This window comes from Lissotriton helveticus, chromosome 12 (genome assembly GCF_964261635.1).
Source record: "Lissotriton helveticus chromosome 12, aLisHel1.1, whole genome shotgun sequence".
NCBI classification, from domain to species: Eukaryota; Metazoa; Chordata; class Amphibia; order Caudata; family Salamandridae; genus Lissotriton; species Lissotriton helveticus.
Window position 1 is genome coordinate 699550926 of NC_136073.1, and position 27758 is coordinate 699578683.

At 48.2% G+C, this 27758-nt stretch overlaps 1 protein-coding gene across 7 annotated transcripts in view; it reads left to right on the forward strand.

The window, feature by feature from the left end:
• The window catches only part of CNOT1 (CCR4-NOT transcription complex subunit 1), a 1826813-nt gene that overhangs the window by 976030 nt on the left and 823025 nt on the right, over nucleotides 1-27758 (forward strand). For all 7 annotated transcript variants that reach the window (XM_078668607.1, XM_078668606.1, XM_078668608.1 and 4 more), the window contains 3 exons: nucleotides 3282-3422; nucleotides 3835-4014; nucleotides 5632-5748. In XM_078668607.1, coding sequence (XP_078524733.1) covers nucleotides 3282-3422; nucleotides 3835-4014; nucleotides 5632-5748 — 438 coding nt within the window. The remainder of the gene's footprint in view (nucleotides 1-3281; nucleotides 3423-3834; nucleotides 4015-5631; nucleotides 5749-27758) is intronic.

The following is a 27758-nucleotide window of genomic DNA, read 5'->3' on the forward strand; positions in this document are numbered from 1 at the left end:
GGATTCGCCCCCGGCGCGGACTAGTACGGCTTCAGGTTTTGGAGGGGTGGTGTAGTCTAGGTGCGGCCCTACGGGGTTCCCCTCTTCGACCCATGGCGCCCCTGCTTCGCTGTAAAACCCCGCGGGGTTCCCTGTGATGTCCCCAAGTCCCCCTTGGTCCTCTGGCAGGCTGCTGTCTTACCATAGGCCGAGCTGACACTGTCCGGCACCAACGACTTTCCTCCCTGGCAGTGCTGCGGGTGGGGTCTGGGACCTGGGCCCCTCTCGGCCCTTGGCGGCTGCCTCATCGGAGGTCGAGCCGTCGTCTTTTCGGCGCCTTTCATTGGCCGCCTCGGCGCCGACCCTGCCCCTTTCTCCTGTGATTCAGAAAAGGGGGTGGTGATGAACAGAGTGTCTGAATTAAGCAGACCACTCTTACCCAGTCCAAAGATCAGGGCTTGATCCATCACCGTTATTTAGCTCACTGCCCCATCCCAGCTCAGAACCTGGCTATATGCAAATTAGTCTGTCCCTGGCCCAGTGCATCATGGGAACAGGGCAGACCAAACTACCAAGCCAATTCTTCACCAGAAAGGTGACAAGCTTCCGGGGACCGGTTTCTGCCATTTGGCTTGGTAGTTTGGTTTGCCCTGTTCCCATCATGCACTGGGACAGGAACAGACTAATTTGCATATAGCCAAGTTCTGAGCTGGGATGGTGCAGTGAGCTAAAAAACGGTGATGGATCAAGCCCTGATCTTTGGACTGGGTAAGAGTGGTCTGCTTAATTCAGGCACTCTGTTCATCACCACCCCCTTTTCTGAATCCTTTCTCCTGTGAGGCACATGGTGGTGGAGGCCGACTGTCCTTCTGGTGGACACTTTGGTGCCGTCCGTGGTCGCACCTTTGCCCGTGGCCTACTCCCCGGCGCCATCCCGGAGTAGGATAGTCAACTCCGGATGTTTCTTACTCTCCGGAGGATTGTTGTCTCCTAGTCTCATCTTCACCGGAGACTGGACGCCGCGTCATTGCCTTTTCACGGTCAGCTTCCAGGACGGGTTTTACTCCGTCTCCGTGTCCACAGCCCCCAAATGCGCTCTTCCGCACTGCGCAGTTGGTTGCACCGCAGGCTTCTCCGCCCTCTCCGTAGACCCCTCACTCGTCCATGGGTCCTCCATCCTTCAGGGCCTGGCCGTTTTCTTCCTACGGCAGGGCATGGGGATGGGCGGTCTAGGTTGCAGCCTTCGCCCACGGAAGAGTTCATCTCGCCCCATGACACCCTACGGAGGCTGGTGTGGCATTTGCCTGGGCTATTTCCACTGTCACTGGCATTTTGCAAGTGGGCAAGCCGGTTGCTCCAATCCCACTGACCACTTGTTGGAGGTTCTCCACCAGGGCTCTGGTGGAGGGGAGCCGCTTCTTCCATTTGAAGCCTCACTCCACAATTCTCTTCTGGGGGAGTCCTGCTACGAGGGATCCGGTGCCTCAGCCGCTCATCCACCGCCCTGCTCCCCACGATCCAGTCTGTCTTTTTTCCCACCCATCTGCTCAGGGCCCTGGCGGCTGCTTTTCCTTCCTTGCCTTCAGTGTTGCTCCCTCCGTCACGGGATGCACAGTGGTTGGACTCCTGGGGGCGTAACATTTTCGCGTCCACTAGTGCTGCACTGCGTGTGCTCAGCACACTTTGTATTTTTACCAGGGATACCTCCTGCCTCTGGGATTCTGCGGAGTCCCTTCTGTCTTGCATTGCCCACAAATGTGGCCGCGCTGATCTGCGTTACCATGTGCTGGATGGTCGGGAGTTAGCCGTCTTTATTCTCCGTTTGTCCTTGGATGTCTCTGATTCTCTCGCCCAAGCTATGGCGAGTTCTGTGGCACTCCGCTGCTGTGCTTGGTTGCGGGTTAGCGTCTTTCGGAGAATATTCGGGAGCGTCTGGTTGACCTAATTTGGAGTTCTTTTGTTTAACACCCACGCGGACTCCGCTATTCAATGATTCCTTACGGGGCTCTGTCCTCCTCCCCCTCTGTAAGCTTGGCTTGTCGGTTTTCAGGTGTCTTATAAGGGACATTTTTCCCACCTTTCTATCTGGGCCCAGTGTTTGGTTGGCCCGTTTGTATGCTGTGTGAGGCTTTGAATGCCCTCAGGGTCCTTCAGTTGGCCCCTCTGTACTTTTGGCTACTGGTACAGCCCTTCAGTTTTTGTGGTGTGTTTTTTGGCTGTTAGTGAAGTTGTATAGATCCTCGGGTTTGCCAGTCTGTGTATTTTTTGGCTGATTGGTAAGCCGCCTGTTGTAATACCCACAGGTCTTTTCTGTTGAACTCTGCTACGGGCTTTTCCCCAGAGGTGTTCCCCCGGTTTGTTTTGAGGTGTTTCATACCCTAGGTGGGGTACTTGTTGGCTATTGTATAGCTCTAACCTAAGCTGGGTGGGTGTGGATACCTTTTCGGGTTCCTCGAACTTCCTGGCGTCACTGTATACTGCTTGGTGTGGCCCCTTTTTCTTCCACCTGCGCCCAGCTTGCGCTGCTCCAGGTTCTGTCCTGCTCAGTATCTGATGGCGTTTCTGTCCTTCTAGAGGGCTTGCCTGTCGTACATTTTGCCCCTTGTTCCTGTGGGATATCTGCTTCTGTGAGTTTTGCCCTCCCTATTCAGCCTCTGGATCGCCAGACCAGCTTTTGTCATGCCGTCTACGGTGTCGTGTTGTTCCACCTTGTTGTCCGATGTTTCGGCCTGGTGTTCCAGGGTGGCTGGGGCATTTCTGGTGTTCTCCTGGGTTCTGGTTGTCTGATTTAGGTCTGTACTACATGTTCTTGCTTCCCGTGGGTCGCTGTTCTGGGTACACTACTTCATAGTACTTACCAGCTGCCTGCTGTGAACTCCTGGTCTTATGGTCCACCTCCGTGGACCTCGGCATGTGCTCCTGTTCCTTGCTCTGCTGGAGCTTTGCGCGACTGTCTTCTTTCTCACGCATGTGCTTCCTGGCCATGAGGCCGTTTGACTTGTCCCCTGCCTAGGGGCTGCTGTCCGTTCAACTAACTCCGCCCCCCTGCGCACAGATGCTGTGGCAACAATTTTCCGGATCCAGTCTCACGCCTGGGGATAATTCTACGTTCAGGAATCTGCGGCTAGAATTGTCTCTACCAGATGCACCGTTACTGAAGGTAAGTAACTTGTACTTTAATGCAATGATTCAGTTTGTAATTGGGCTGCATCCATTTTTTCATGTACTAGCCAGGGGAAAAGCTGTATTTCAGAAACCTTATCCATTTGTATTGCTTATTGATTCACCTTTCCATCCTCCAGCCCTCAATAAACACCACCAACATAGATACTCTTCTTGTGGCAACTGATCAGACCGAAAGAATCACGGAGCCCCCTGAAAATGTGCAAGAGAAGATTGCATTCATCTTCAACAACTTGTCTCAGTCCAACATGACGCAGAAGGCCAGTATCTGGTGCTTTAAAGTTTAACTTGCTCCACTTTCCCCCATCCTGTGACCTCATATTTTATAGGTGATGGTTATAATTGATGTAATTATGCTTAATGCCGGGGGATAAATTGTAATCTAGTTTCTTCACCTATACTTGGGGTCTGTGCAGTACTTGTATATTATTTCTAAGTTTTCATAATTTGCACTGCAGCTTTAAAATAGTCAAATTCGCTCTAGGTGCACGCACAGTGCAGTGAACATGTATTTTCATCCGGTAAAATGTAAGAATAATAATTAGAAGGCACATTATTTTAAGACCTTATGAATCGTATTCTTCATTGTAGTGTTTGGGTGCTCAAATATCTTTTAATGGAACTAGTTTCTTTTTTTGTGTCTGAAATTATAACTTTTTATTTTCTGTGTAGGTTGAAGAACTGAAGGAAACAGTTAAGGAAGAGTTCATGCCCTGGGTTTCCCAGTACCTTGTGATGAAGCGAGTCAGTATTGAGCCAAATTTCCATAGTCTATATTCCAACTTCTTGGACACCCTGAAGAACCTGGAGTTTAACAAGATGGTGCTTAGTGAGACCTACAGAAATATAAAGGTGTGGTGGTCTGCATTCTTCTAATTTGTATTTCTCCTTAACTTTTGATACAGTGGGCGTACCAAGTTCTGGTTAAGTGGCTATAAAAATGTGTGGCTAGGCTTGCTGTTATTCGTAATTACTCCAGCAGCTTGTCTTCGCTTAGTGTTTTTCTTTAACTGGTTTCCGACTTACACCCCCGCCCCCCCCCCCTGCAGTGATCTTCTTTCCTCCCCTTTTTTATTTTGCTGAAGCTTAGTATTGAAATGTGTTTAGTTTGTGTGTGGGTGCTATTACATTGGAGAGGGGTAAAACAATCAAATAGGGTTGATCTTTTGTAAACTTTGCATGCAGTGCAAGTCGTCAATAGAACACTACAGAGCAAATCTTCAAATGCTTGATTATCTTTTAGTCAAATTTGATCACCATTATTGATTGCATGTAGATTAGTGTGCCATTTGAAGTCATTAGGATTTTATGGAGCCATAGGGTATGCCTTATAAATATTTGTTGTGGCTGTGACAAAGAAAGGCCAACATATTTTCAGGCCCCTCTCACGCCTTCTCTTACCCCCCCTTAAAAAAACAGCTGATTCTAAATTATGGAAAGCTAGAATCCTTGCTCTCCAATTTACAAAAGTGGGGGCATCAGGACTAATCCATTCTGACGTAATACATAGCCGTATTAAGGACATAGCAATAAATATCAGAGCAGACATCAAACCAAACCATCAGTCTCACAACCCAATATTACTAGTTCAGGAGATAGAACCACCGGAATTTTGAGGCTTAGGTTGATTAATGATTGAACACAATGGGTGAATAGCTGAACTGTATGAACTTGTTCTTGCCACATCGTGACTGGTATTTGTTTTGTTGAGCATATGTGCGTTGTTTGACCCATTCTTTTTCCCCTTTCTTTATATTACGCCTCTCATGCCGGTATTCTTGTTTTTTTCTATTTTGTTTTGTTTTCTTTGCTTCGTGTAGTCTTTGTACACATTCTGGTATATTCACATTTGATCAGCCATGATGAAGCTATATTGTACTGTTATTGATTTGTTTTCAAGCTGAATAAAAAGTATTAAAAAAAAGACAAAGAAAGGCCAATGTTCTATAAGCTAGCTAGGTGGAAAGTGTACAACACAATATTTTAAAATTCCTTACCTTGAAGTTTTGTTCTGCCAACTGCAGTTCTATGTGTACCATGTTATTTCAACATTTTAAGTTGTGCATGGTTTATATAGCTTGAAAATAAATTCAAATTTAAATTCAATATGTACTACCTTCAATCCTGACCCTATTGCACGTTGAGAGCAATCTTCAGTACCTCTTTAGTGGTAGGCTGTTGTGGGTTTGAGTGCTTGCTTTGGTGGGTGCCACGTCGACATTATTTTTCCCGCACTACTTTATAATTCATTTGAGCACTGTTTCATAACTCAGGCAGCATTTGATACCTATGGCATCAAAAATTCTTTGGTTGTCTTTAAATACGTCAATATTAAAAAATAGTTGACAATGTTGACATAACAAATCCGATGAGGTTAAATCAGTTTTTTTTCTAAGCTGAAGTTTAAAGAGTTTGTCTTGAGTTCTCGTATCCAGCTCATTCTTGCACCATGTTTATTTTTCTTTTAAGGTACTACTCACATCAGACAAAGCTGCAGCAAACTTCTCTGATCGATCCCTACTGAAAAACCTGGGCCATTGGCTTGGAATAATAACCTTAGCCAAGAATAAACCAATTCTCCATACGGTTAGTTAATCTCTATTGCAAATAGTATGAAGATTAGTTTGAGAATGTAATACTTGGGAAAACTTGAATGACCACTTATGAAGGGATTGTGAATTGTATATTGTGAGCCTTACCCTCTGTGCCAAATACTACATTTCTTTGAAAAAGCACACTTCTCCATCCTGGAGTACTGTTGAACTGTCTTAGTTAAATGAACAAATAAAAACGTTATTGCCTCTGACCTGCTTAATATATTGGAAATATGTTATGTTCGTAATGTGTGGCTGTAGATTCACGAGCTCTGCATACTTCTGCCATCTAGTGTTGGGCTCGGACAATTGCAACTTGTTTTTCGAGTCGCAAGGTCTTGACCATGATTCTTCTGTTCTTGGATGTGCATTGGACCAGACATCATTGTTCGTGTCTCTGCCCCCTGATTCAGCATGCTCCCGGTCTCGATGAGTTTGTCTGTTCCCGTCGTGGCCTCAGTCTATTACCTTCCATCCTCTGTGAGAACACTCTTCGCATTTCTTCAAACTGTATTGTTTAATTTCCTTGACCCAGTTGTTGTGCAGCCTGCCCTCGGGGTCCTTTTTACCACCGTGTGCTTCAGACTACCCTTTGGCTAGTGCTCACACGAGGTATTGCAACAGACACACTTCAAGAGATGCCATTAATGCCACACTGAATAGCCTTGAGTCGACCTCCAGGCCATCTGCCACTCATCGGAGCACGAGGACAGCCGTTGCGACTGTCCTGGGTTTTGCAGCAAAAATACTCTGCTCCAGTGCTGAGAATAATGGCAGGTTCACAGCAGGATCGCAGCTATCTTCGGTGAGGCTGATAGTGGCCATCGTCCCCCCCCCCCCCCTCCCCCAGAGGAGGAGGAAGCTTTGGGTGAGTTGGCCAATCTCCCAGCTTGGTAGTTAGGGCTGGTATGTTTCCATGATTATCAAGATTAAGACTGATTTGCATTTGGCGTAGTGGGCAAAATAAAGATGGATTAAACACAGATATGTTGACTGGGGGTGAATGCTTGTACTATTCAGCTTTCATTCTATCTGCTGTTTTTGCTTTAATTTCCCAGCACAAAAGACAGTCCCCGAGTTAATTGACTGTCTTCAGGCAAGGAGGATTTCATAGGGGAAGCAGGCTTCCGAGGATGCTCGATCTACTTCGGTTGACTGCGGCCCATGCCTCAATCCCACACCTCATGTGATACCATCAAAACTCACAAATGGCCCATGTTTGAGCTGAGCACTGCCCCACTGGGGGTCGGACGTTGAGCCTTGTCGGGACACCGCTGCCATCTTTTGGTGCACCGCTGCCCTCCAGTGCTAGTTGACACTGGAGTCCGGCGTCAGAGCCAAGTAAAGACCCTTCCAAGGGCATGAGCCCTCTGCTGTCCGAAAAACGCAGGACACCTACCAGCGCTGACCTTCCTAAGCCAGCTTCATCTTCAAGGTCGGAAGTACAATAGTAACCAAACAGCCACAGTCTGCGAACTTTGGATACGAGACCCACTCTTGACGTCAAGGAGTGCCTCGTAACACTGTAGCAGGAAATTGATGAAATTCAGAAGAGGATCATCCTTCATCTTCACACAGGCAACATCTCTTCCTCGAAGAAGACCCTGCCTCAGAAAATCAGGCCGGCCTTCGAGGAGACCCTGGCATCAGACCCATCACTTTCAACTCCAATATTTTCACCTCCAAGTCTTTAAAATCCTATACCTATACCACAGGGGCCTCTGGAGTCATACTCTATACTCGCAGTACTAGCCCTTATTCCTTGTGCAAGATTTAGGAAGCTGGCCCTGTATATACTATACCAAAGTGAGGTATAGTGTGCACCGTCCAGTGGAACCCAAAGGTAGGCAGAGGTAAAGTTAGAAGGAACCTTTCACTCTTTTTGTGTTAGTGTGGTCAAGCAGTAAGGCAGTATCCAAGGACAGTGTTAAGCACTTGTTTTACACACCCAATCAGCAAATGAATTCACAAACTCAGACTGAACTTCAGAACAATTGTTTTTGTATAAAAATATTCTTTATTTTATTTTCCAGAACCAAGCAAGCCTGGCACAGGTAAGCAATAAGTACTTTACAGTAGTATTGAAATTGAAGTACAATTTGAATTGTAAATGTATATGCACTTTTGTTTGATTTACAGTATGGATGCAGATAAATGCAATACTTAGTAAATACACTACATAGATACAGAGACTTCAATAGGCTTTTCAGTAAAATAGCTGGTAAGTAACTTTTGAGATTACTAGGCTTGCACATAGTAGTATACCTAGATCCTACTCTGGGGCAATTCCTGAAAACAGGTAAGTAACATTGTTTTTGTTAGCTTATGCAATTTTAAAGAATTTCTTTAGTTTCTCAACCTCCACACTTAAAAAATGTTCACAGAAAAACAGTCAATGTTATCCTATGGAGGAAAATAGTGGTTCGAGGCATATGGGCTGCAGATGGTACATTTATGAATAGATCGCCATCTGGTGTTGGGCTCGGATGATTGCACTTGTTTTTCTTCTGGAGAAGTCTTTGTCGTCATAGATGACTCCTCCTCTTGGTGTTAGTGCGCATGGGCATCGGCTCCATCCTTAGATTGTTTTTTTCCGCCATCGGGTTCGGATGAGGATCGAAGCGCTCCGGACCGACTTCGATAAAGAAGGCTATATTCGGCGCGTAACCCTTTCCAATTCGACGGTATTGTTATCGAACGCGACTTCACTTCCATACCGACGCGTTTCAAAGGACGACGACTACGAGAAAATCGACGTAGTCCAGCCCGGGGTCCATGGAAAGGACTCCATTCAAAAAATGTCCAACGTGTGGTGCTAAGTTCCCACACAAGGACCTACACGAGGTGTGCAACCTCTGCTTGTCCCCTGAACACGAATCCAGGGACTGTGAGGCCTGTGCAGCGTTCTCTTCAAAATCGACGATTAGAAACCGTCGAGCCCGAAGACACGAGGTATCGAGAATGCAGTCACAGGCAATCCCGGAGCTGTTTGAGGACCAGCACCCAGTAGAGGAGGAAGAAGAGGCCGACGAGGCGGGGTCTGAAGCGGACGAGTCCGACGTCGAGGAAATCGACGTCCAACAAACTGTGAGTGACGACGTCCCTTTACCAAAGAACAGACCCCGCACGGTGTCGACCCCGCCTTCGAGCCCGGTCAGACAACCGAAAAAAGTTTCCGACGCCCCGCCTTCGAGCCCGGCAACGAAACCGAAACACTCGGTCTCCCACCATGGCGGCTCCGATAAACGGACCACATCGACACCGAAGCTCCAAGTCAAGGAAAGCTTGAAGTCGAAGCAGTCCATGTCGACACCGAAACATGTTTCGACGTCGAAAACACCCTCGACACCGGGGACATCTTCGATACCGAAGACATCGGATCCGAATAAAATCTCGGTGCCGAAAATACAAATGGACAGTCAAAAGAAAAAACACCTTTCGGACCCGAAAACTGCGGTACCGACACAGGAATACAAGACCGATCCTAAACAAAAGACTGTTTATTGATCCAAAAACTGGCAAGGTAGTCACAGAACTACCTAAAAAGAGGAAGAATGAACATTCGGACGACAAAACTCATCCGAAGAAGAGAACAATGGGGACAAATACAACTCCTCCCCCTTCTCCAAAACCTAGACACACACCATCTTCTCCTCTTCCTCACAATAGACCAAATATTCCTCCCACACGACCATCTACACCTACAACAGATGTAGAGAGCGACACAGGGGAAGGGGAACATCCTGGGGATGATGAAGACACAATCCCAGAGGAGGCAGACCCATGGGAAGAGTACAATGTAGGGTCAGATAACGATAACGACCCTGAATTGTATCCTTCAAAACCCTCACCTCCTGATGATAATACTGGGTTTGCGCAACTCATTAATAGAGCAGCAACATATCACAAGGTAGAACTACACGCAGAACCTCAAATAGAGGATTTCTTATTAGAAACACTACCTACTGCACAAAGGACATCAGGAACACTACCAATGCTTAAGGGCCTTCTCAGTCATACATCAGAGATATTCAAAGACCCAGTGAGGGCTAGGGTACTGAACCCAAGAATCGATAAGAAATATAGGGCAGCTCCAAAAGACCCAATATACATTAAAGGACAAATTCCTCTAGACTCACTAGTGGTCACAAACGCTCGTAAGAGAGCAAACTCTTTATCTACGGGAGAAGCTCCACCTCCTGACAAAGAGTCTAAGCTAATAGATGCCTCTGGCAAGAGAGTAGCATCTCAAGCGGCAAACAGCTGGCGCATAGCTAATACGCAAGCACTACTTGCAAGATATGACAGAGCGCATTATGATGAGTTAGAAAAACTCATCACACATCTCCCTAAAGAACATCAAAAGAGGGCAGATCAACTCATACAAGAAGGGAAGTTAATTACTAACACTTCAATAAAGTGCGCCCTAGACGCGGCAGACACTGCAGCAAGATCTACAAACACAAGCATCATGTTAAGGAGACATGCATGGCTCAGGGTATCAGGGTTCAAACAAGAGGTACAAACATCGTTACTGAACCAACCCTTTGATGGGAAAACACTTTTCGGCACAGGGACAGATGAGGCCTTAGAAAAGATGAAAAAAGATACCGAAACGGCTAAATCAATGGGAGCATTGCAACAGCCAACACAAAGAGGTTCCTTTCGTAGGTCCACCTATAGAGGAGGATCCAAAAATACAGGTACAAGCCAGCAACAAACCTCTTTTACACCTACATCACCCAGAGGTAATTTTAGAGGTGGCTACAGAGGTAACAACAACAAGGGTAGAGGTCGCGGAAACAACAACCGCAACTCTCCAACCCCAAAGCAGTGACTTCATACAGCTCCCCCCAGACCATATAACACCGGTCGGGGGACGCCTATCACAGTTCCTACCTGTCTGGGAAAACATCACATCAGACAGGTGGGTGAGACAAATTATCCAACATGGTTATTGCCTGGAACTCACATCTACCCCACCAAACATCCCCCCCAAACAGCGTCCAATGAAACAAGATCACCTGACACTATTAAAGCAGGAAGTACTATCCCTACTAGAAAAGCATGCCATAGAGAAGGTTCCACAGCACCAACAAGGAACAGGAGTATACTCCCTATACTTCCTAATTCCCAAAAAGGATGGGTCTCTAAGGCCGATACTGGACCTAAGACCTCTCAACGCATACATAAATTCGGAACATTTCCACATGGTCACGCTCCAACAGGTACTTCCTTTACTGAAGAAAGGGGACTTTCTTTCTACACTGGATCTAAAAGACGCTTACTTTCATATCCCGATTCACAAAGCCCACAGGAAATACCTGAGGTTTGTGGTAGAAGGACAACATTATCAGTTCAAAGTCCTTCCGTTTGGTGTCACAACGGCACCAAGGGTGTTCACAAAATGCCTGGCAGTGGTGGCAGCTCACCTAAGAAGACAACAAATACATGTCTTCCCGTACTTGGATGACTGGCTAATAAAGGCCAAGTCACAAGAGGAATGTCTTCAAAACACACAAAAGACAATTCAGCTACTACACCAGCTAGGGTTCACGGTGAACTACACAAAGTCACACCTACAACCAAGCAAGGTTCAACAATATCTGGGGGCTACTATAGACACAGAAAAAGCCAAAGTATACCCCAACCCAGTCAGGATCCAAACAATGCTAACAATCATTCAAAGATTCCAGCCACAACACTCACTACCAGCAAGAGTGTTCATGCAGCTATTAGGGATGATGTCATCCTGCATACTGCTAATACCATATGCCAAACTACAAATGCGCCCGCTACAAGAATGTTTAGCGACACAGTGGAATCAGGCTCAAGGGCAGATTACAGATCTGGTGTTGGTAGACGACCGCACACACCGCTCTCTGAAGTGGTGGAACACAACAAACATTGCCAAGGGACGGTCGTTCCTAGAACCAATTCCACAGGTGACAATAACAGCGGACGCATCGCTCACAGGATGGGGAGCACATATGGAGAAATACACAGTACAAGGAAGGTGGAGTGTGCAGGAAAGAAGACTGCACATCAATCATCTAGAACTACTAGCAGTGTTTCTAGCATTGAAAGCCTTCCAAATGCATGTTACCAACAAAGCAGTCCTGATCAGAACAGACAACATGACAGCAATGTATTATATTCAAAAACAGGGGGGGACACACTCTCTCCAACTATCCAGACTAGCACAGGAAATTTGGAGATGGGCCATTCCTCAAAACATCTACCTGTTAGCCGAACACCTACCAGGAGTCCAAAACCAGATAGCAGACATTTTAAGCAGACAGTCGGAACAAATACACGAATGGAAACTGCACCAACAAATACTGCAGCCATTCTTCCAAAGATGGGGACAACCAGAGATAGACCTCTTTGCCACTCAGAACGCAAAATGCCAAAGCTTCGCGTCCAGGTACCCACACCACCTGTCGCAGGGCAATGCGTTATGGATAAATTGGTCCAACAAATTTGCATACGCTTTTCCCCCTCTCCCACTAATCCCATTAGTGGTCAGAAAGCTGCAACAACACTCAATGACCATGATACTAGTGGCACCCACGTGGGCACGACAACCGTGGTTCACCACGCTCCTGCAACTCTCACAAGTGCCACATCAAAAGCTATGAATTCTACCCATGCACCTTACACAGAACCATGGAGAAATAATGCACCCAGATCCCACACAATTGAACCTAGCGATCTGGCTCCTGAAATCCTAGAATTTGGGTACTTAGATCTACCCCCAAATTGCATGGAGATAATTAAACAAGCAAGACGTCCTACCACCAGAGCGTGCTATGCAGCTAAGTGGAAGAGGTTTGCTATAGACTGTACTAACAACAATATCAACCCTCTGGACGTATCAACAAGGGAGATTATTTGCTACTTATTACACTTACAGCAATGTAATCTAGCGTACACATCTATCAGAGTACATCTAGCAGCTATAGCAGCGTACCTACAAAACAGGCAGCACATATCACTGTTCAGAATACCAGCGATAAAAGCATTTATGGAAGGCCTTAAAAGAGTCATTCCACCAAGATTACCACCTTCCCCAGTCTGGAACCTCAACGTAGTACTCACCAGACTAATGGGGCCACCTTTCGAACCTATGCATAGGTGTGAAATACAATTCCTTACATGGAAGGTGGCTTTCCTTATAGCTATTACCTCACTTAGGAGAGTAAGTGAATTACAGGCATTGACAATACAAGAACCATTCCTACAGTTACACCAGAATAAAGTGGTTCTTAGAACAAACCCAAAGTTCTTACCTAAAGTAATTTCGGCATTTCACATCAATCAGCCAGTGGAACTACCAGTCTTCTTTCCAAAGCCACAGACGGTGGCAGAAAGGGCTCTACATACACTAGATGTCAAAAGAGCTATTTTGTACTACATAGAAAGAACACAAAACTTCAGGAAAACTAAACAACTATTTGTAGCATTTTCCCCAACACATAAGGGCAATCCTATCTCTAAAGCAGGCATCGCTAGATGGATTGTAAGATGTATACAAATATGTTACATTAAAGCAAAGAGAACATTAACTGTTCCTCCTAGAGCTCATTCTACACGAAAACTAGGAGCATCTATGGCATTCTTAGGGAACATTCCCCTAGATGACATATGTAGAGCAGCAACTTGGTCTACACCACATACATTCACGAAGCACTACTGTGTTGATGTACAGGCTACACAACAAGCCAGAGTGGGCCAAGCTGTATTAAAAACTCTATTTCAAACAGTTGCGACAGACACTGGTGACCACCGCTAGGGAGGTAACTGCTGTACAATCTATTCATAAATGTACCATCTGCAGCCCGTATGCCTCGAACGGAATATGCTACTTACCAGTATGCATCTGTTCTTGGCATAGAGGGCTGCAGAGTGGTACATGCCCTCCCTGCCTCCCCGGAAACCTGTGTCTGTCCCAACATTATCTTATTTAGATACACTTACATGGGCATATCTTTATGTATTATACTACACTACTCCATCTAACCCTACTATGGCAAAACAATCTAAGGATGGAGCCGATGCCCATGCGCACTAACACCAAGAGGAGGAGTCATCTATGACGACAAAGACTTCTCCAGAAGAAAAACAAGTGCAATCATCCGAGCCCAACACCAGATGGCGATCTATTCATAAATGTACCACTCTGCAGCCCTCTATGCCAAGAACAGATGCATACTGGTAAGTAGCATATTCCTTATTAGTTTTCTGGTAAGTATTTGGTAGTGGGAGTTGAGGTTCTGGGGGTAGACTCAGGGGTCCCTCAAAGTCAAGAATGCACACTTGTTACACCCTCAGTGGCACTAGGGTGACCGGGTGCAGAGTGCTGATGCCCAATGTTAACCAATGGGGAATAGGGGGCCTCCGGTTGGTGGCTTCTGGCAAGCAGGCTACTGGGTTCTGGGAGCAAAGCTCCCGGACTTTAGCTCAGGGCAAATGGGGAACAAATTAGCACCAAAGGTGCTCCGTCAGCGGCACTAGGTCGGCTGTGTGCTGTTTCGATGTCGGACAACCTATTCGTTTCATTGGAGAACCTCCGGTTTGCAAAGGCACTACAGGCTTGGGGACGAAGGTCTTCTGGGTGCGACCACCACTTCGAGAGTTAAGTTGGGAAGTTAGGGGTTGGTTAGGCGTTGTCTGTTTGGGTACACAAAGCCTTGGGGCGTCAGGTGCAGTGATGCCTTTTGGGGCCGGATCTTCTTACCAGCTCCTGGTCGCGGTCAGGGGGGACCTTATGGATTTAGACCACAGGCGTCGGCTGGAAGCTTGGGGCAGGTCAGGGGTCGCTGGATCTTGGGTCAGGATGGCCGGGGTGACCTTGTGATGTTTGCCCACTCGGGCCGTGGACGGCGGGTGCAGAGTGGGGCAGATTCGTGGTGTCTGCTGGAGCCATAGGTTGCAGGTGAACAAACCCGGTGTTCACAGGAGACAACGTCTTAGTGCTTGTAGGCAGGCAATCCTCCGGTGTTTTCGAGGTTGCAGGCTACAGGACAGAGGGATTTAGCTGGAGCACGTTTGAGGTGGAGATTGGCTGATAGTGCTGGGGCCAAGTCAGTTAGCGTCTTCCTCTTAGCTTCGGCATGGCTGTTCGGATCTTCTTCTTTTCTTGTTGCAGGTTCTTGTCTGAGGCAGCAAGGTACAGGGGTGCCCCTTAATACTAGATTTAGGGGAGTTACATGTAGGTAAAAGGCAAGGTCCAATGGGTCCCTTCCCTGGGGTGGGTACCGCCCTATTATGCCACCCTCCAGTGGGAGGGGGCATAAGCCTGTCGGCTGAGGCCCCCCCACCCCTCTTCAAGATGACTTGGACTGCGATTTGTGCTTCACCTCGCCTCTCCCACCTGAGGGATGGAGTTGGCAGAGGTGGGCACACCTCTCTTCCTCACTTGTTTTTCCCATCGGTTCTCCTGCCAAAGTGGGGGTCAGAACCAGTGGGAACCAGTTACTGAGAGCAGCAAGTGGCCTGGAGAAGGTCACAAAGGCGGCAAGCTTCCCCTTCATGAACCCTGCCCATGCTGGGGGAGGAGCCTTGGTACCTCGTCCCAGGATGTCCATTGTTTTAGGTCGCAGAGAGCAGCAGGCTCTCGACCCAGGGGTCCAGAAACATGTCTGGTAGTGGCAGTGTCAGCTGAAAGCAGCCCCTCAGCCCGGACACTAGTGTTAGGTTAGTTTTCAGGGGGAATCTCTAAGATGCCCTCTGTGTGCCTTTTTCCATTAAATCCCACACTAGCTTCATTGTGGGTTTAATGTGCTGAAAAGTTTGATACCAAACTTCTCAGTTTTCAGTGTTGCCATTATGGTGCTGTGGAGTTCGTAATGACAAACTCCCAGCACCATATACTCTTAATGTCAGCACTGCACTTACAATGTCTAAAAATTGACTTAGACACTGTAGGGGTACAGGGCTCATGCCCCTGTACACTCACCACTGGTATAGTGCAGCTAGAGGGGTGACTGATTTATGCCATGGCAGTGGGTTGTAGGCATGGCACACAGATGTGTACCATGTCGACTCTTCGCTTTGTTCTGCACCAAGACACGCAGCCTGCAAAGGCAGTGTGCAAGTGTCTGGGTGCAGGACCTTAAGGGTGGCACAATAAGTGCTGCAGCCCTTAGAGGCCTTCTCTGGTCACAGTGCCCTGGGTACCTATGGTACCATTTACCACTGACTGACCTGTGGCCAGAGATGCCAATTGGGTTTAGGCTTCAATGCAGTTTTAGGGAAAGAACATAGGCCCTGGGTACCTGATTAGCAGGAGCCCAGGGCACACTCAGTCATAGTACATCAGCAATTAAACAACAAGTGAGGGCAACCATGCAGAAAGAGGGCACTTTGTCACACAAGGACTTTGCCCCATTCCACCCAGGAAGCAAGCTTTTTCCAGGTTAACTCGCAATTTAACTAATAAGTACTGGTGTAAAGAGACTGAAATGCACTGCGCCCTGTAAAAACTGGCTCGGCTTTTGTTTTCTGCCCATTAAAAATTATGCATGTTTAATTGCCTTGTCCCCAGTTGGCGTAGGCAAACTTATTTGTAATGTACCAGGTGCTAGTATATGGTACCAAGTGTACGTAGGGCCTTTAAGTTGAGATCTGTCGTGATCTCCAGCACGAGTTGTGCCACCACTTGTACTATAAGGTAAAAAATAGCTACCAGTCTCACTTCAGACTGGAAGGGCAGTTTAAAAACTGCTAACTTAACCTTTGTCATTTAAGGTAATCGCAAAGCCCAAACCTCCCTATCTGATACACGTCTAGCTGCAGATTCCTTACCTTTGAATTCCCAGGCATCAGGCTGGATCCGGAAGCTTTTTCTGAGCAATACCCCTTGTATGTGACGTCGGGTGGCTCCATTCGGCTCCGCGTGACAGCGTCAGTCCACTCCAGAAAGTTTGGTGATGCAGGCCTCTACTTCCCGGGGCTCATTCCCTTCCGTCCCCTCTGGATTGGGAATCCAAGAGACTGGACTCATTTGGGAAGATGTTTTCTTCCTCCAGTCTAGCATTGCGGTCAGTGAATACAGCATGCTTGTTGGGCCATTTTTCCCACTCTTTGGGAGACTGTTGAGACTGTTGAGACTGTTGCGCAGGTGCTGCCAGAGGTCGCGGAGGAGGCCCGGGTTATGCTCTCCCAAGCTGTCAAGGCTGGGAGAGATGCAGAAAAGTTTGCCATGCGGTGTGGTTTGGATCTGACCGATTCGCTGGGCTTGAGTCATCACGCCTGGCTCTGTACAACTGGATTTTCGGGGGGTGTACAAGCCAATTTGATGGACATGGCCTTTGATGGAACCCGCCTTTTATGGAAGAGGCAGACTCAGCCTGGTCAGGCTCAAGGACTCTCGAGCTATGGTCAGATCCATGGGCCTCTCCTCCACTTCTCGTGGCCAGTCTTCCTTTCGCCCCCTTCCGTGCCAACGGAAGGGGTTTCCAGCCACATCTGCCCTATCCTAGCCACCGTCCCGCTCAGACTACCCAAGCCGTACGTGGACGCGGTACATTCCATCCTCTGAATAGAGGCCAGAAGCAGTCTGCCACACTGCCCCCAGCAGCCGCAGCTTCCAAGCACTCCTAGGCTGATTCTGCAGGATCTCACTAATCCAGTGGGTAGGAGAATTCGTCATCTCCCCAGCTGGAGATCTATAACAGACAAGTGGGTCTTGCAGATTGTCCAGGAGGGCTATACTCTTCCTTTCCCTTCCTCCTCCTATTCCGCTAACTCTGGAACAGCTGGCGAAGGAGCATTTGAATTTGCTCCAAGAGGAAGTTACAGCTCTTTTGGACAAGGTAGCTATAGAAAGGGTCTCGGCTTCTTAAGTAGGTGGTGGCTGTTATTTCCGCTACTTGCCGATTCCGAAGTGTAGGAGAGTGGGGTCTGCAATCCTATGGTCACCCCAGATTTTTGCTTTTTTGCTTCACTGGTTTACGACTTTCCCTGGCTGTGGGCCTGCTAATCAGACCCACAGCCTAGCTGTTCTCTCTCTAAATTGACAACCATGTTCTTTAGGTGCATTTACCAATTGGTACTGGGTCACCTTATCAGTCCCTGTACAGTGTACCTTAGGTATCCAGGGCATAGGTGTACCCAGGGCCTACCAGGGGCTGAAGCATGTATTATGCCACCCATGGCTGGCCATCTAAAACTGACACAACTGGCTGCAAGACAGCTGGGGCAAGGTGGTGTAATCACCCTTTGCTATAGATATAGTATACCTATATCTAACCCTAAAATGGACACATATATTCCTATCAGTCACTCCTATGGCAGGCCTTATCAATCCTGAAGGCAGAGTGCTTGGAATTATGTGAGATGGTGCTCTGGCATGAGCTGAGCCCGTCTGCAGCTTGCGGAACCAAGTCCTAATAGCTGTTCCATGATAACGCTATACCATATACTCTTAAGTGCATTATCAACCTCGCGGTTAAATGCTAACTCTGGTATAGCATTATCAAAACATGTCGAGTAAGGTGTCATACGAATTGGAATACTACCCCCTCGCCAATTCTGGCGACGGGGGTAGCATTCCACCCTTTTAGAGGGACACGACATGTATGTAACTGTGAACCCCGGTTAAAGTTAACTCGAGCCTTGGCATCACAAAATGGATGCTGCCACCACAGACACAAGTGTGACCTCCTGCTGCTGGGAGTCCTTCCAGCGAGGGAGGCCTGGACAAAGGGTTTCCTGCCTTGGGAGGTGCTAGCACCACCCCAGACAGGATTTTGTGTATTGAGGTAGGGTGGCCTGAAAGGAATGAGACATGCCTGAGGCACACAAGGTGTCCTGTGCATACACCGGTTCAAACCAGTTGCTGGGGCATCCCTGCCCCAGCTCTGGCGCGAAACCGGACAAAGGATAGGGGGTGTAACCACCCCCCTTCCTGGTCCCACCCAGGGGAGGGACCTAGTCACCAGTACAGCCCCCTTTAGCAGGATAAAGGTAGGAGCTGGTCCCATTCCAAATTAGATAATCCTGAACTACTCTACAAGAAGAAACTCTGGACTTCGACGTTCTGCTCCACAGAAGACTGAAGAAATCTCCCTTGTGGGCAAGGAGTGTCCACCCTGCAACTGCAGGCACCATCAAGCGTCCAGCGGCTTCACTTTGTCGTCTTCCCTCGAGGATCCAGACTTCTGAGCCCGACGAGACCCGGATTCCCAGACCGCTCCGACCTCCACTCACATCTGCAGCACAGCTGAGATCCGTGGGTGCGACGAGACACGTGGGACCGGCCATCTTGGAGGAAACTGCACTTCGCTTCCAGCACGACTCCCGAGGTAAACTCGACCAAGTGCTTTGGGGATTGAGAAGCCCAAGCCCCGAGCAGCTCCTGCACCGAAGATCAGCCCTCCAGCTTCCACGAGATCTGCGTGGGGCCCTTCTGCTTGTTTGCTGCTCGATGCGAACCTTGAAATCTTCACTGCTGGTCTGGTTGCTCCAGACTGGCCCTTGCTCCCTTCCAAAAGAGGGGCACCCCAAACTCTCCTAGTCCGCACCAGACGTCTTTTCCACTCACCGCGTGGGTTGCCTTTGCCAAGGCCTGTTGACTCCAATTCCGGATCCGACACCGCCGACAGCAAGAGCCTGCGTGGGACAGCTTGTGCCTCCATCCTGGTCATCGAAGACACCTCCTGGTCCACGTGGCTGCAGAGTCAAGCGTCCACTCTTCACTTGATCGCGACGACGACATCTGGTTCCTTCCTGGTTCCACTCCAGTCACTGGCTAGTGACTGAACATTGTCCCCTCTGCTTTCAGGTCTTCAGCATCTCTGATCCACCCTTGGATCACACCGGACATCTTCCTCCTGGTCGCCTGCAGCATCTTTTCTTCCAGGCTCCATAGACTTCAACAGGGGGATGCGTGCTGGGAGAATATGTTTTAAGAAATTTGAATATCAATAAAGAAAAGACTGAAGAAATCAAAAACTGGATTGTATTTGAACTCTAATTTATCCTTTTGGAACCCCCATGGAATAGAATTTTGTTCTCTGTACTGTACAATATCCTCTATGATAATTAGAGTGTGGTATATCGAGGGCTTTATGTACGCCATGCCCAGACTGCTATAATACCAATCATTGGGAGTGCTGTAATTAGATTCTCATCCCCCTGTAGCTTTGTGACACATACTTTTGTGTGTGTCAACAGCACCTTGTGGTAGTAGGTGCTTAGAGTTTCTTTAGCACCCTTTTCTTACAAACTTCATCTTTTGTGAACCATACTGTAAGTGTGTACAAATTGCATATTGAATAATATTATTCCTTGGAGAGTTGTGCGGACGTTTCCCTACGGGAACACTACTACCTATCCTTGTTGTTCCATAGACTTCAACGCCGGAACCCGACACGACTTTGCACCTATGCACCCGCAGCCCGTGGGTGAGGTAAGGAGAGCATTTCGGTGCTCAAGGGTAGTTTAACTGTCCTAGTGTCCAGTTCCACAGTCGTTTTAGTCCTACCTAGTCAGGATTGTCCGTACTCCCCTTTAACTTGAACTGTACTGTCCATAGACGTTGTTACGCATCTCGCGTGTGAGTTCACACTCTGCACACGCGTCCCGTGGGCCTCCTATTACTTACCTAGCGAACCTCCAGCCTCTGGACAGCTCCATTCTTTTTATCGACCTTCACATTCCACTTACTTAGTATATGGTTTGTCGTGCCTCTAAGGCACCATTGTAATTTTGTGCAACTTGTCGTATTTTTCTTAAGAGATTGTCATGTGCTTAGCCCTCTGACCTCATAAAGAGTTCAGAGGTGTTGTTATTAATAAATATATTGTTTATTTTCATAACAACCTGTGTGGTGTCCTTTCATCTGGTATTCATGGAGTTACATTGTGGTAAAACAGCTGGCCCACAGCCAGGGAAAGTCGTAAACCAGTGAAGCAAATAGCAAAAATCTGGGGTGACCATAGGATTGCAGACCCCACTCTCCTACATCCGTCATCTCCATGGTAGGCTCCACCGGACAAGGAGGGCAGGAAACTAGACAGTATTGGCAAACGCTTTTCCACCACGTCGGCCATGACTGTGAAAGTAGCTAATTCCATTGCGCTACTGGGCCGCTACAACAGGCAATTGTGGGAGGATATTGCTCCGTATCCGGCGGAGCTACCAGACACCGTGAAAGAGGAGGTTCAATCACTCCTTAAAGAGGGCCAAACAGCATAGGAACTTATTGATTGTGCGATGGATGTTGCCATGACCGGCTTCAGACAGCTGGCAGGGGCTGCGGTCTTGCGAAGGCAGGGGGGGCTTAAAGCTACATCTTTTCGCGAAGAGGTCCAAACTAAGGTACTGGACATGCCTTGCAATGGCCAACACCTCTTTGGGGAGAAAATCGACGAGGCCTTACAAACGATCAAGAAAGATACGGACACGGCAAGGGCGCTTGGCACACTACAGTTTAGGAGCCAGTCCTTTCGAGGGAGCAGGGGTAGAGGTCAATCCTCTTACAAAGGATCTTACCAAAACAAATCCACATACTCCTATAATCAAGGCCTATCGCAATACCAATACCAACAGCGACAGCAGCAACAAGGTCGCCAGACCTCGTTTGGAAAGTCCAACTGCAGGGGAAAAAAACCAAAGGAAAACCACCGGCGGACGCCAATGACCTTTTCCAACAGCCAGTCCGTCCACAATCTAATTTTTTCAAACTTGGAGGAAAACTGACACACTTCCTCGACAATTGGAGATCAATTACAACAGATCGGAGGGTGCTCCAATTGATCCAGTTCGGAAATTCGTTGGAATTCAAATCAATTCTCCCGACAACTCCTCCTCGCAAAATGCAACACAGGAATTTACGATTACTCCTTCAAGAGGTCTCTTCTATGTTGAAGAAAGGAGCAATAGAGCGAGTACCATCAGCTCACAGAGGAAAGGGATTTTATTCCCGCTTCTTTGTGATACAAAAGAAAGGGAAGAAATGAAGGCCCATCTTAGATCTCAGGGCACTCAACGCATTCTTGAAGAGTCAATCGTTCCGCATGGTTACGATCCAGGAGATCTTGGGGTCACTAGAGGAAGGCGACTGTAGGAAGGTAGATCCCTGACTATGGTTGCCCCCAACTTTTTGCCTGGTGTTTTGCTGGTTTTCTGACTTAGTTGACCTGGGGCCCTGCTATTCAGGACCCCAGGCCTACTGCTCTCTCTGTACAATGGATTCCATGTACCTTAGGTACATATCTAATTGGATACTGAGTCACCTTATCAGTCCCTGTACAGAGTACCTTAGGTGCCCAGGGCATAGGTGTACCCAGGGCCTACCAGGGGCTGCAGCATGTATTATGCCACCCCTGGCTGGCCATCCAAATCTGACACAACTGGCTGCACGACAGCTGGGGCAAGGTGGTGTAATCACCCTTTGCTGTAGATATAGTATTCCTATATCTAAACCTAAATGGACACACAGATCTCCTATCAGTCACTCCTATGGCAGGCCTTAACAATCCTGAAGGCAGAGTGCTTGGAATCGTGTGAGATAGTGCTCTGGCATGAGCTGAGCCTGTCTGCGGCTTTCGAGATCCATCCCTTAGCCGTTTCCATGATATCGCATACCATATACTCTTAAGTGCATTATAATCCTCGCGGTTATATGCCAACTCTGGTATCGCTTTATCAAAACATGTCGAGTAAGGTGTCATACGAATTGGAATACTAACCCCTCGCCAATTCTGGCGACGGGGTTAGCATTCCACCCTTCTAGAGGGACACGACATGTATGTAACCTGTAACCCCGGTTAAAGTCAGACAGAGCCTTAGCTCCACAAAATGGATGCTGCCACCGAGACACAAGTCTGCCCTCCTGCTGCTGGGAGTCCTCCCAGCCCAGGAGGCAAGGACAAAGGGTTTCCTGCCAGGGGCGGTGCCAGCACCGTCCCAGACAGGATTTTGTGTATTCTAGGTAGGCAGGGCTTTAGAGGAAGGTGACTGCAAGTGGCACCCCGGTGCTCACTGTGCATAGGCCGGCTGGAACCAGTTCCAGGGGCACTCCAGCCCCTGGCCTGGGGAAAGCCCGCCGAAGGAGAGGGGTGTAACCACCCCCCTCCTAGTCCCACCCATAGGGCAGGACTTAGTCGCGTGCCAGCCCCTTTTTGCAGGATAAAGGTAGGAACTGGCCCCCTTCCAAATCAGATCATCTTTGAATCCTGAAACTACTTTCTTCAAGAAGGAACTCAAGACTCTTCTCAAGATTTCTCCCTTGTGACTAAGGAGTAGTCACCCTGCAGCAGCAGGCACCAACCAAGCATCGTGGTTTGTTTCCAGTCTCTCCTTCGGATCAAGACTGCTCCAGAACGACGAGAACCGGCTTCCCTGGCACCTCTGACCTCAACCTACATCATCAGCCCAGCTTGTCCAGGTCGCTTGCCCGTTGGCTAGTGGCCCCCTCACGACGCTCCACGACGACAACTACTGATTGTCTGGTTGCTCCAGACTAGTCCCTGCTCCCCTCCAAAAGAGGAGCACCCTGGACCCTCCTGGTCCACTCAAGACGCTATTTTAGGTCCACCGCGTGGGCCTTGCATTTGCCAAGACTTGTTGCCCAATCCTGGGTCCAGCGACGTCGACAGCAAGAACCTTCGTGGGACAGCTCGCACCTCCATCCTGGTCGCCGACAACGCCTCCTGGTCCGAGAGACTGCAGAGCCCAGCAGCGCCCACTCACCTGGCTGAGGTGACTTCGTCCGGTGCCATCCTGGTGCCCACTCAAATCACTGACTAGTGATTCAGAACTTGGTCCCCTCTGCTTACAGGTTTCTTCTTCCCTGATCCAGGCTTGGATCACTCCGAACTCTCTTCACTGGCCGCCTGCCAGCAACTCTTTCTTCAGGCTCCTGGATCTTCAACGAGGGTTTCCGACGCAACTTCAACCCTATGCAGCCGCAGCCCCTGGGCTAGGTAACCTGAGTACTCCGGTGCTCCAGCATAGTCCAACACCCTAAGTGTTCGGATCCACTCCCGTTTTTGATCCACCTAGTCGGGTTCGCCCGAGAACAGTAACTTTGTCTTTACTAGCCTCCATAGACTTTTTCCCGCCTTACGCGTGAGAGTTCCCACTCTGCACACGACGTCCACAGGCCTCCTGCAACTAATCTAAGTGTTTAGCATTGTAGGACTAGCGTTTCTAAAGTCTATGAGAATAGTTACTTACCTGCTAGTAATTCGCATTCCACTTTTGTAATATATGGTTTTTCGTGCCCCTACGGCATTTGTGTAAATTGTGCGACTTAAAGTATTTTCTTAAGAGTTTTGTATTGTGCTTAGCTCCCTGACTCATAAAGAGTTCAGGGTAGACTTGTTAGAAATAAATATACATTTATTTTCATAACAACTTGTGTGGTGTCCTTTCACTTGGTGTTCAAGGGGTAATGAGATGGTAAAACAGCTGGCTTAGCACGCCCTCTAGAGTCTTAGCCTTAGACTGCTCGTATCCATGCTACTAGGATAGCTGGTCTATAAGGTTGACTTACAACCAATCATCAATAAGGGTTGTTTGGACTGATACAAAGTGCTCACTAGAATAGTGAACATTATATATCAGGCCAACTTCTCACAGCGACTTTATGACGTCTTTAGATCTGCAAGACTCATATTACCACATCCCTATTCACAAAGGCCACAGGAAATTCCTCAGATTCGCAGTGGCGGGTCAACACTATCAATTCGCCTCAAGTCGTCACCTCTGATATTCACCAAGTGTCTCTCTCCAGTGGCGGCTTTCCTACGACAGCATGGACACCAGGTCTTCCCATATCTGGATGACTGGCTGGTGAAAGCACCATCTATGAAAGGCGCAGCCAAGTCCTCCAACGCCTGTCTCAATCTTGTCCAGCACCTGAGCCTGACGCTCAATCACGAGAAGTCTACTCTACAGCCCTCCCGAGTTCTTACCTTTCTCGGCATTGGATACGGAATGTTCAAAAGCATTCCCATCTCAGGAGAGAAAGCACAAGCTTATCACTCTGGCCACCGCAGTAGCCTCGAAGAAAAATTTACTGGTCTGTACTTTCAAGTCCCTCTTGGGGGTGATGTCCTAGTGTATCCTGCTTATTCCCCTCTGTCGGCTCAGAATGCGCCCACTGCAGGAGGCCTTGAACAGGCAATGGAGTCAAAGCACAGGTTCTTTAGAGGATCGCATTGTGATAACTCAACAAATGACCTAGGCCTTACTCTGGTGGAGGTCGCTCAAGAACCTCTCACAAGGGCTACCATTCCTGCTTCCTGCAGCCCCACATGTGGTAACAACGGACGCCTCTCTAGAGGGATGGGGAGCGGTCCTCCAGGAATCGCAGATCAGCGGAAAGTGGACGGACCAGGAAAAGCAGCTCCATATCAATCTCCTAGAGCTGAGGGCAGTTTTTCTAGCTCTTCAGGCTTTCCTACCGCGCATCAAGAACTCCCCAGTGCTCGTCAGGACCGACAACACTACGACGATGCACTACTTGAACAAGCAAGGAGGAACGAGTTCGCTCACACTATCTCGCGAATCGCAGAAAATCTGGAACTGGCTTGTGCTCCACAGTATCACGTTAAAAGCGGAGTATGTCCCAGGCAAGGACAACGTCATAGCAGATGCTCTAAGCAGACGGAGATCTATGTCCCACGAATGGGAGCTCGACCAAGAGGTACTAGATCACATCTTCTCAGAATGGGGGATACTGCAGATCGACCTTTTTGGCACCAGGGAGAACGCCAAATGCCGCAACTTCGCAAGTTGGCATCCCCAGTTAAGGTCCCTCGGAAATGCATTTTCCATCGCCTGGCGCAACGTATTTGCGTACGCCTTTCCGCCGTTCCCTCTGATACCAAGAGTCTTCAGAAGGATGAAGACCGAGCACTGCACTCTGATTCTGATTGCCCCGTTCTGGCCGAGGCAGCAATGGTTCACGGACCTCCATCGCCTCTCAGTTCACCCGCCAATCCGTCTGTATCAACATCCATCCCTGCTCACGATGTCCAACGGCCAAGTACAGCACCCGAGTCTGAAATCACTCAGATTATCGGCTTGGCTCCTGAGTACTGAGAGTTCAGCCAGCTAGACATCCCGCAGGAGTGCAAAGATGTCCTCGCGAAGGCTTTGAAGACTCGTCTTTTTTCCAAAGCCTACCTGTAGTTTTTGTCTCTGCATTTTTTTGAGGACTTTTGTCTGTTAGGCGCCTTGATGTCTTCGGGTTTTAGTTGCGCATTAGAGTTGTCTTTCATTCATTCATTCAAGAGCGGAGAGCACAAACAAAACCTATTCCTTAAAGTGGAAACGCTTTTGCATCTGGTGTAAGGACAAAGGTCTACATCCCTTTCAGGCTACTCCGGAGCAGCTACTACCATACCTGCTACACCTGGCACAGTCGGGCCTTGCGCACGCCTCCATCAGAGTTCATTTGGCGGCAATTTCACGGTATTCAAGAACTTCAAAAGGACCCTCTCTCTGGTCACACAGGTTAATAAAACAGTTCCTTAAAGGAATCTACAGATCCTTTCCTCGGCCACGGAGGGTTCCACCAACGTGGCATCCCAATGTGTTCCTCAACCAATTGATGAAACACCCTTTCAAACCCATTCACAGGGCAGACGTCAAATACATCTCCTGGAAAACAGCCCTCCTACTGGCACTGACCTCAGCAAGAAGGGTCAGTGAACTACAGGCTCTTTCCATTCAAAATCCCTTCATGCAGTTTAAGGAAGACAGAGTGGTTTTAAGAACTAATCCTCGGTTTATTCCTAAGGTCCAGTCAGACTTCCATTTAAATGAGCCTATAGTTCTCCGATCATTCTCCCAAATCCCAGCACTGCAGCTGAAGAACCCTACACTCTTTGGACCTGAAGAGGTGTCTTAAATTTTACCTTGACAAGACAAAACAGTTCAGGAGAACAAATCGGCTATTCATCGCTTTTAGTAGACCAAGGAAAGGCATGCCGCTTTCCAAACAAAGTATTTCAAGATGGATATCTTCGGCAATTGCTTTTTGCCACGACAGAGCGGGACGGCCATTGCACTCCAAAGTAAGAGCTCATTCTACAAGAGCTGTGTCCACATCGGCTGCACTGTTCGCTGGGGTGCCAATACTGGACATTTGCAGAGCAGCGACATGGAAGTTGCCGCATACCTTCACCAGGCATTACTGCCTGGATACGGAACTGATGCAGGATGCAGCAATGGGCCAGGCTGTGCTTCGTCATCTATTCCAATGAGGTGAGCCTTCCTCCTTCCCGCCATCCTTCGCTGGTATGCACATATATTTACTTATTTCTTGTTATTTATTGATGGCTCATAGTCGCATGATATGTATTATCTAGAGACTGGTATATGCTGTTCCATCAGAAATGTGCATAATGTATTGCTTGCTACTCTGATTCAGGCATGTGAATCTATGAAAGACACCCATAATACTGGATAAGAAATGCGTTACTTACCTGTAACTGCAGTTATCCAGTATTGGTGTCTTTCATAGATTCACATGCAACCCTCCCGCCTCCCCTGGAAGGACTCACTTATTTCTCTAACAGCATTACGCCTACCTAGCTTGGTGCGTACGAAAATCTGAGAGACTGAAGCTCCTGACAGGAATCTTCTAGAGGGAGGTGATAGCTGATTGGCTACCTTCTGGAGTTTGGTCCTTTTTACAAAAGGACATAGGCCTATTTTTCTCTATATATGTCTATAGGACATTGCTTTTCTATGTACCGGAGACTCCCGTCTCGACGACGGGGAATGATTCAGGCATGTGAATCTATGAAAGACACCGCTACTGGATAACTGCAGTTACAGGTAAGTAACTCATTTCTTATCCTTTGGTGCAGCCCTGAACCTTGCCGCCTCAGATTCGCTGAAGAAAGGAGGACCGAAGAGCCTTGCTGACCCAGGTAGAAGACACCAACTGCTTTGGCCCCAGCCCTACCGCCCTTTCCCTTCACCCCATCACTGCCCTGCCTACAGTGGAAACCCCAGCATTTCCAGAAGACCCCA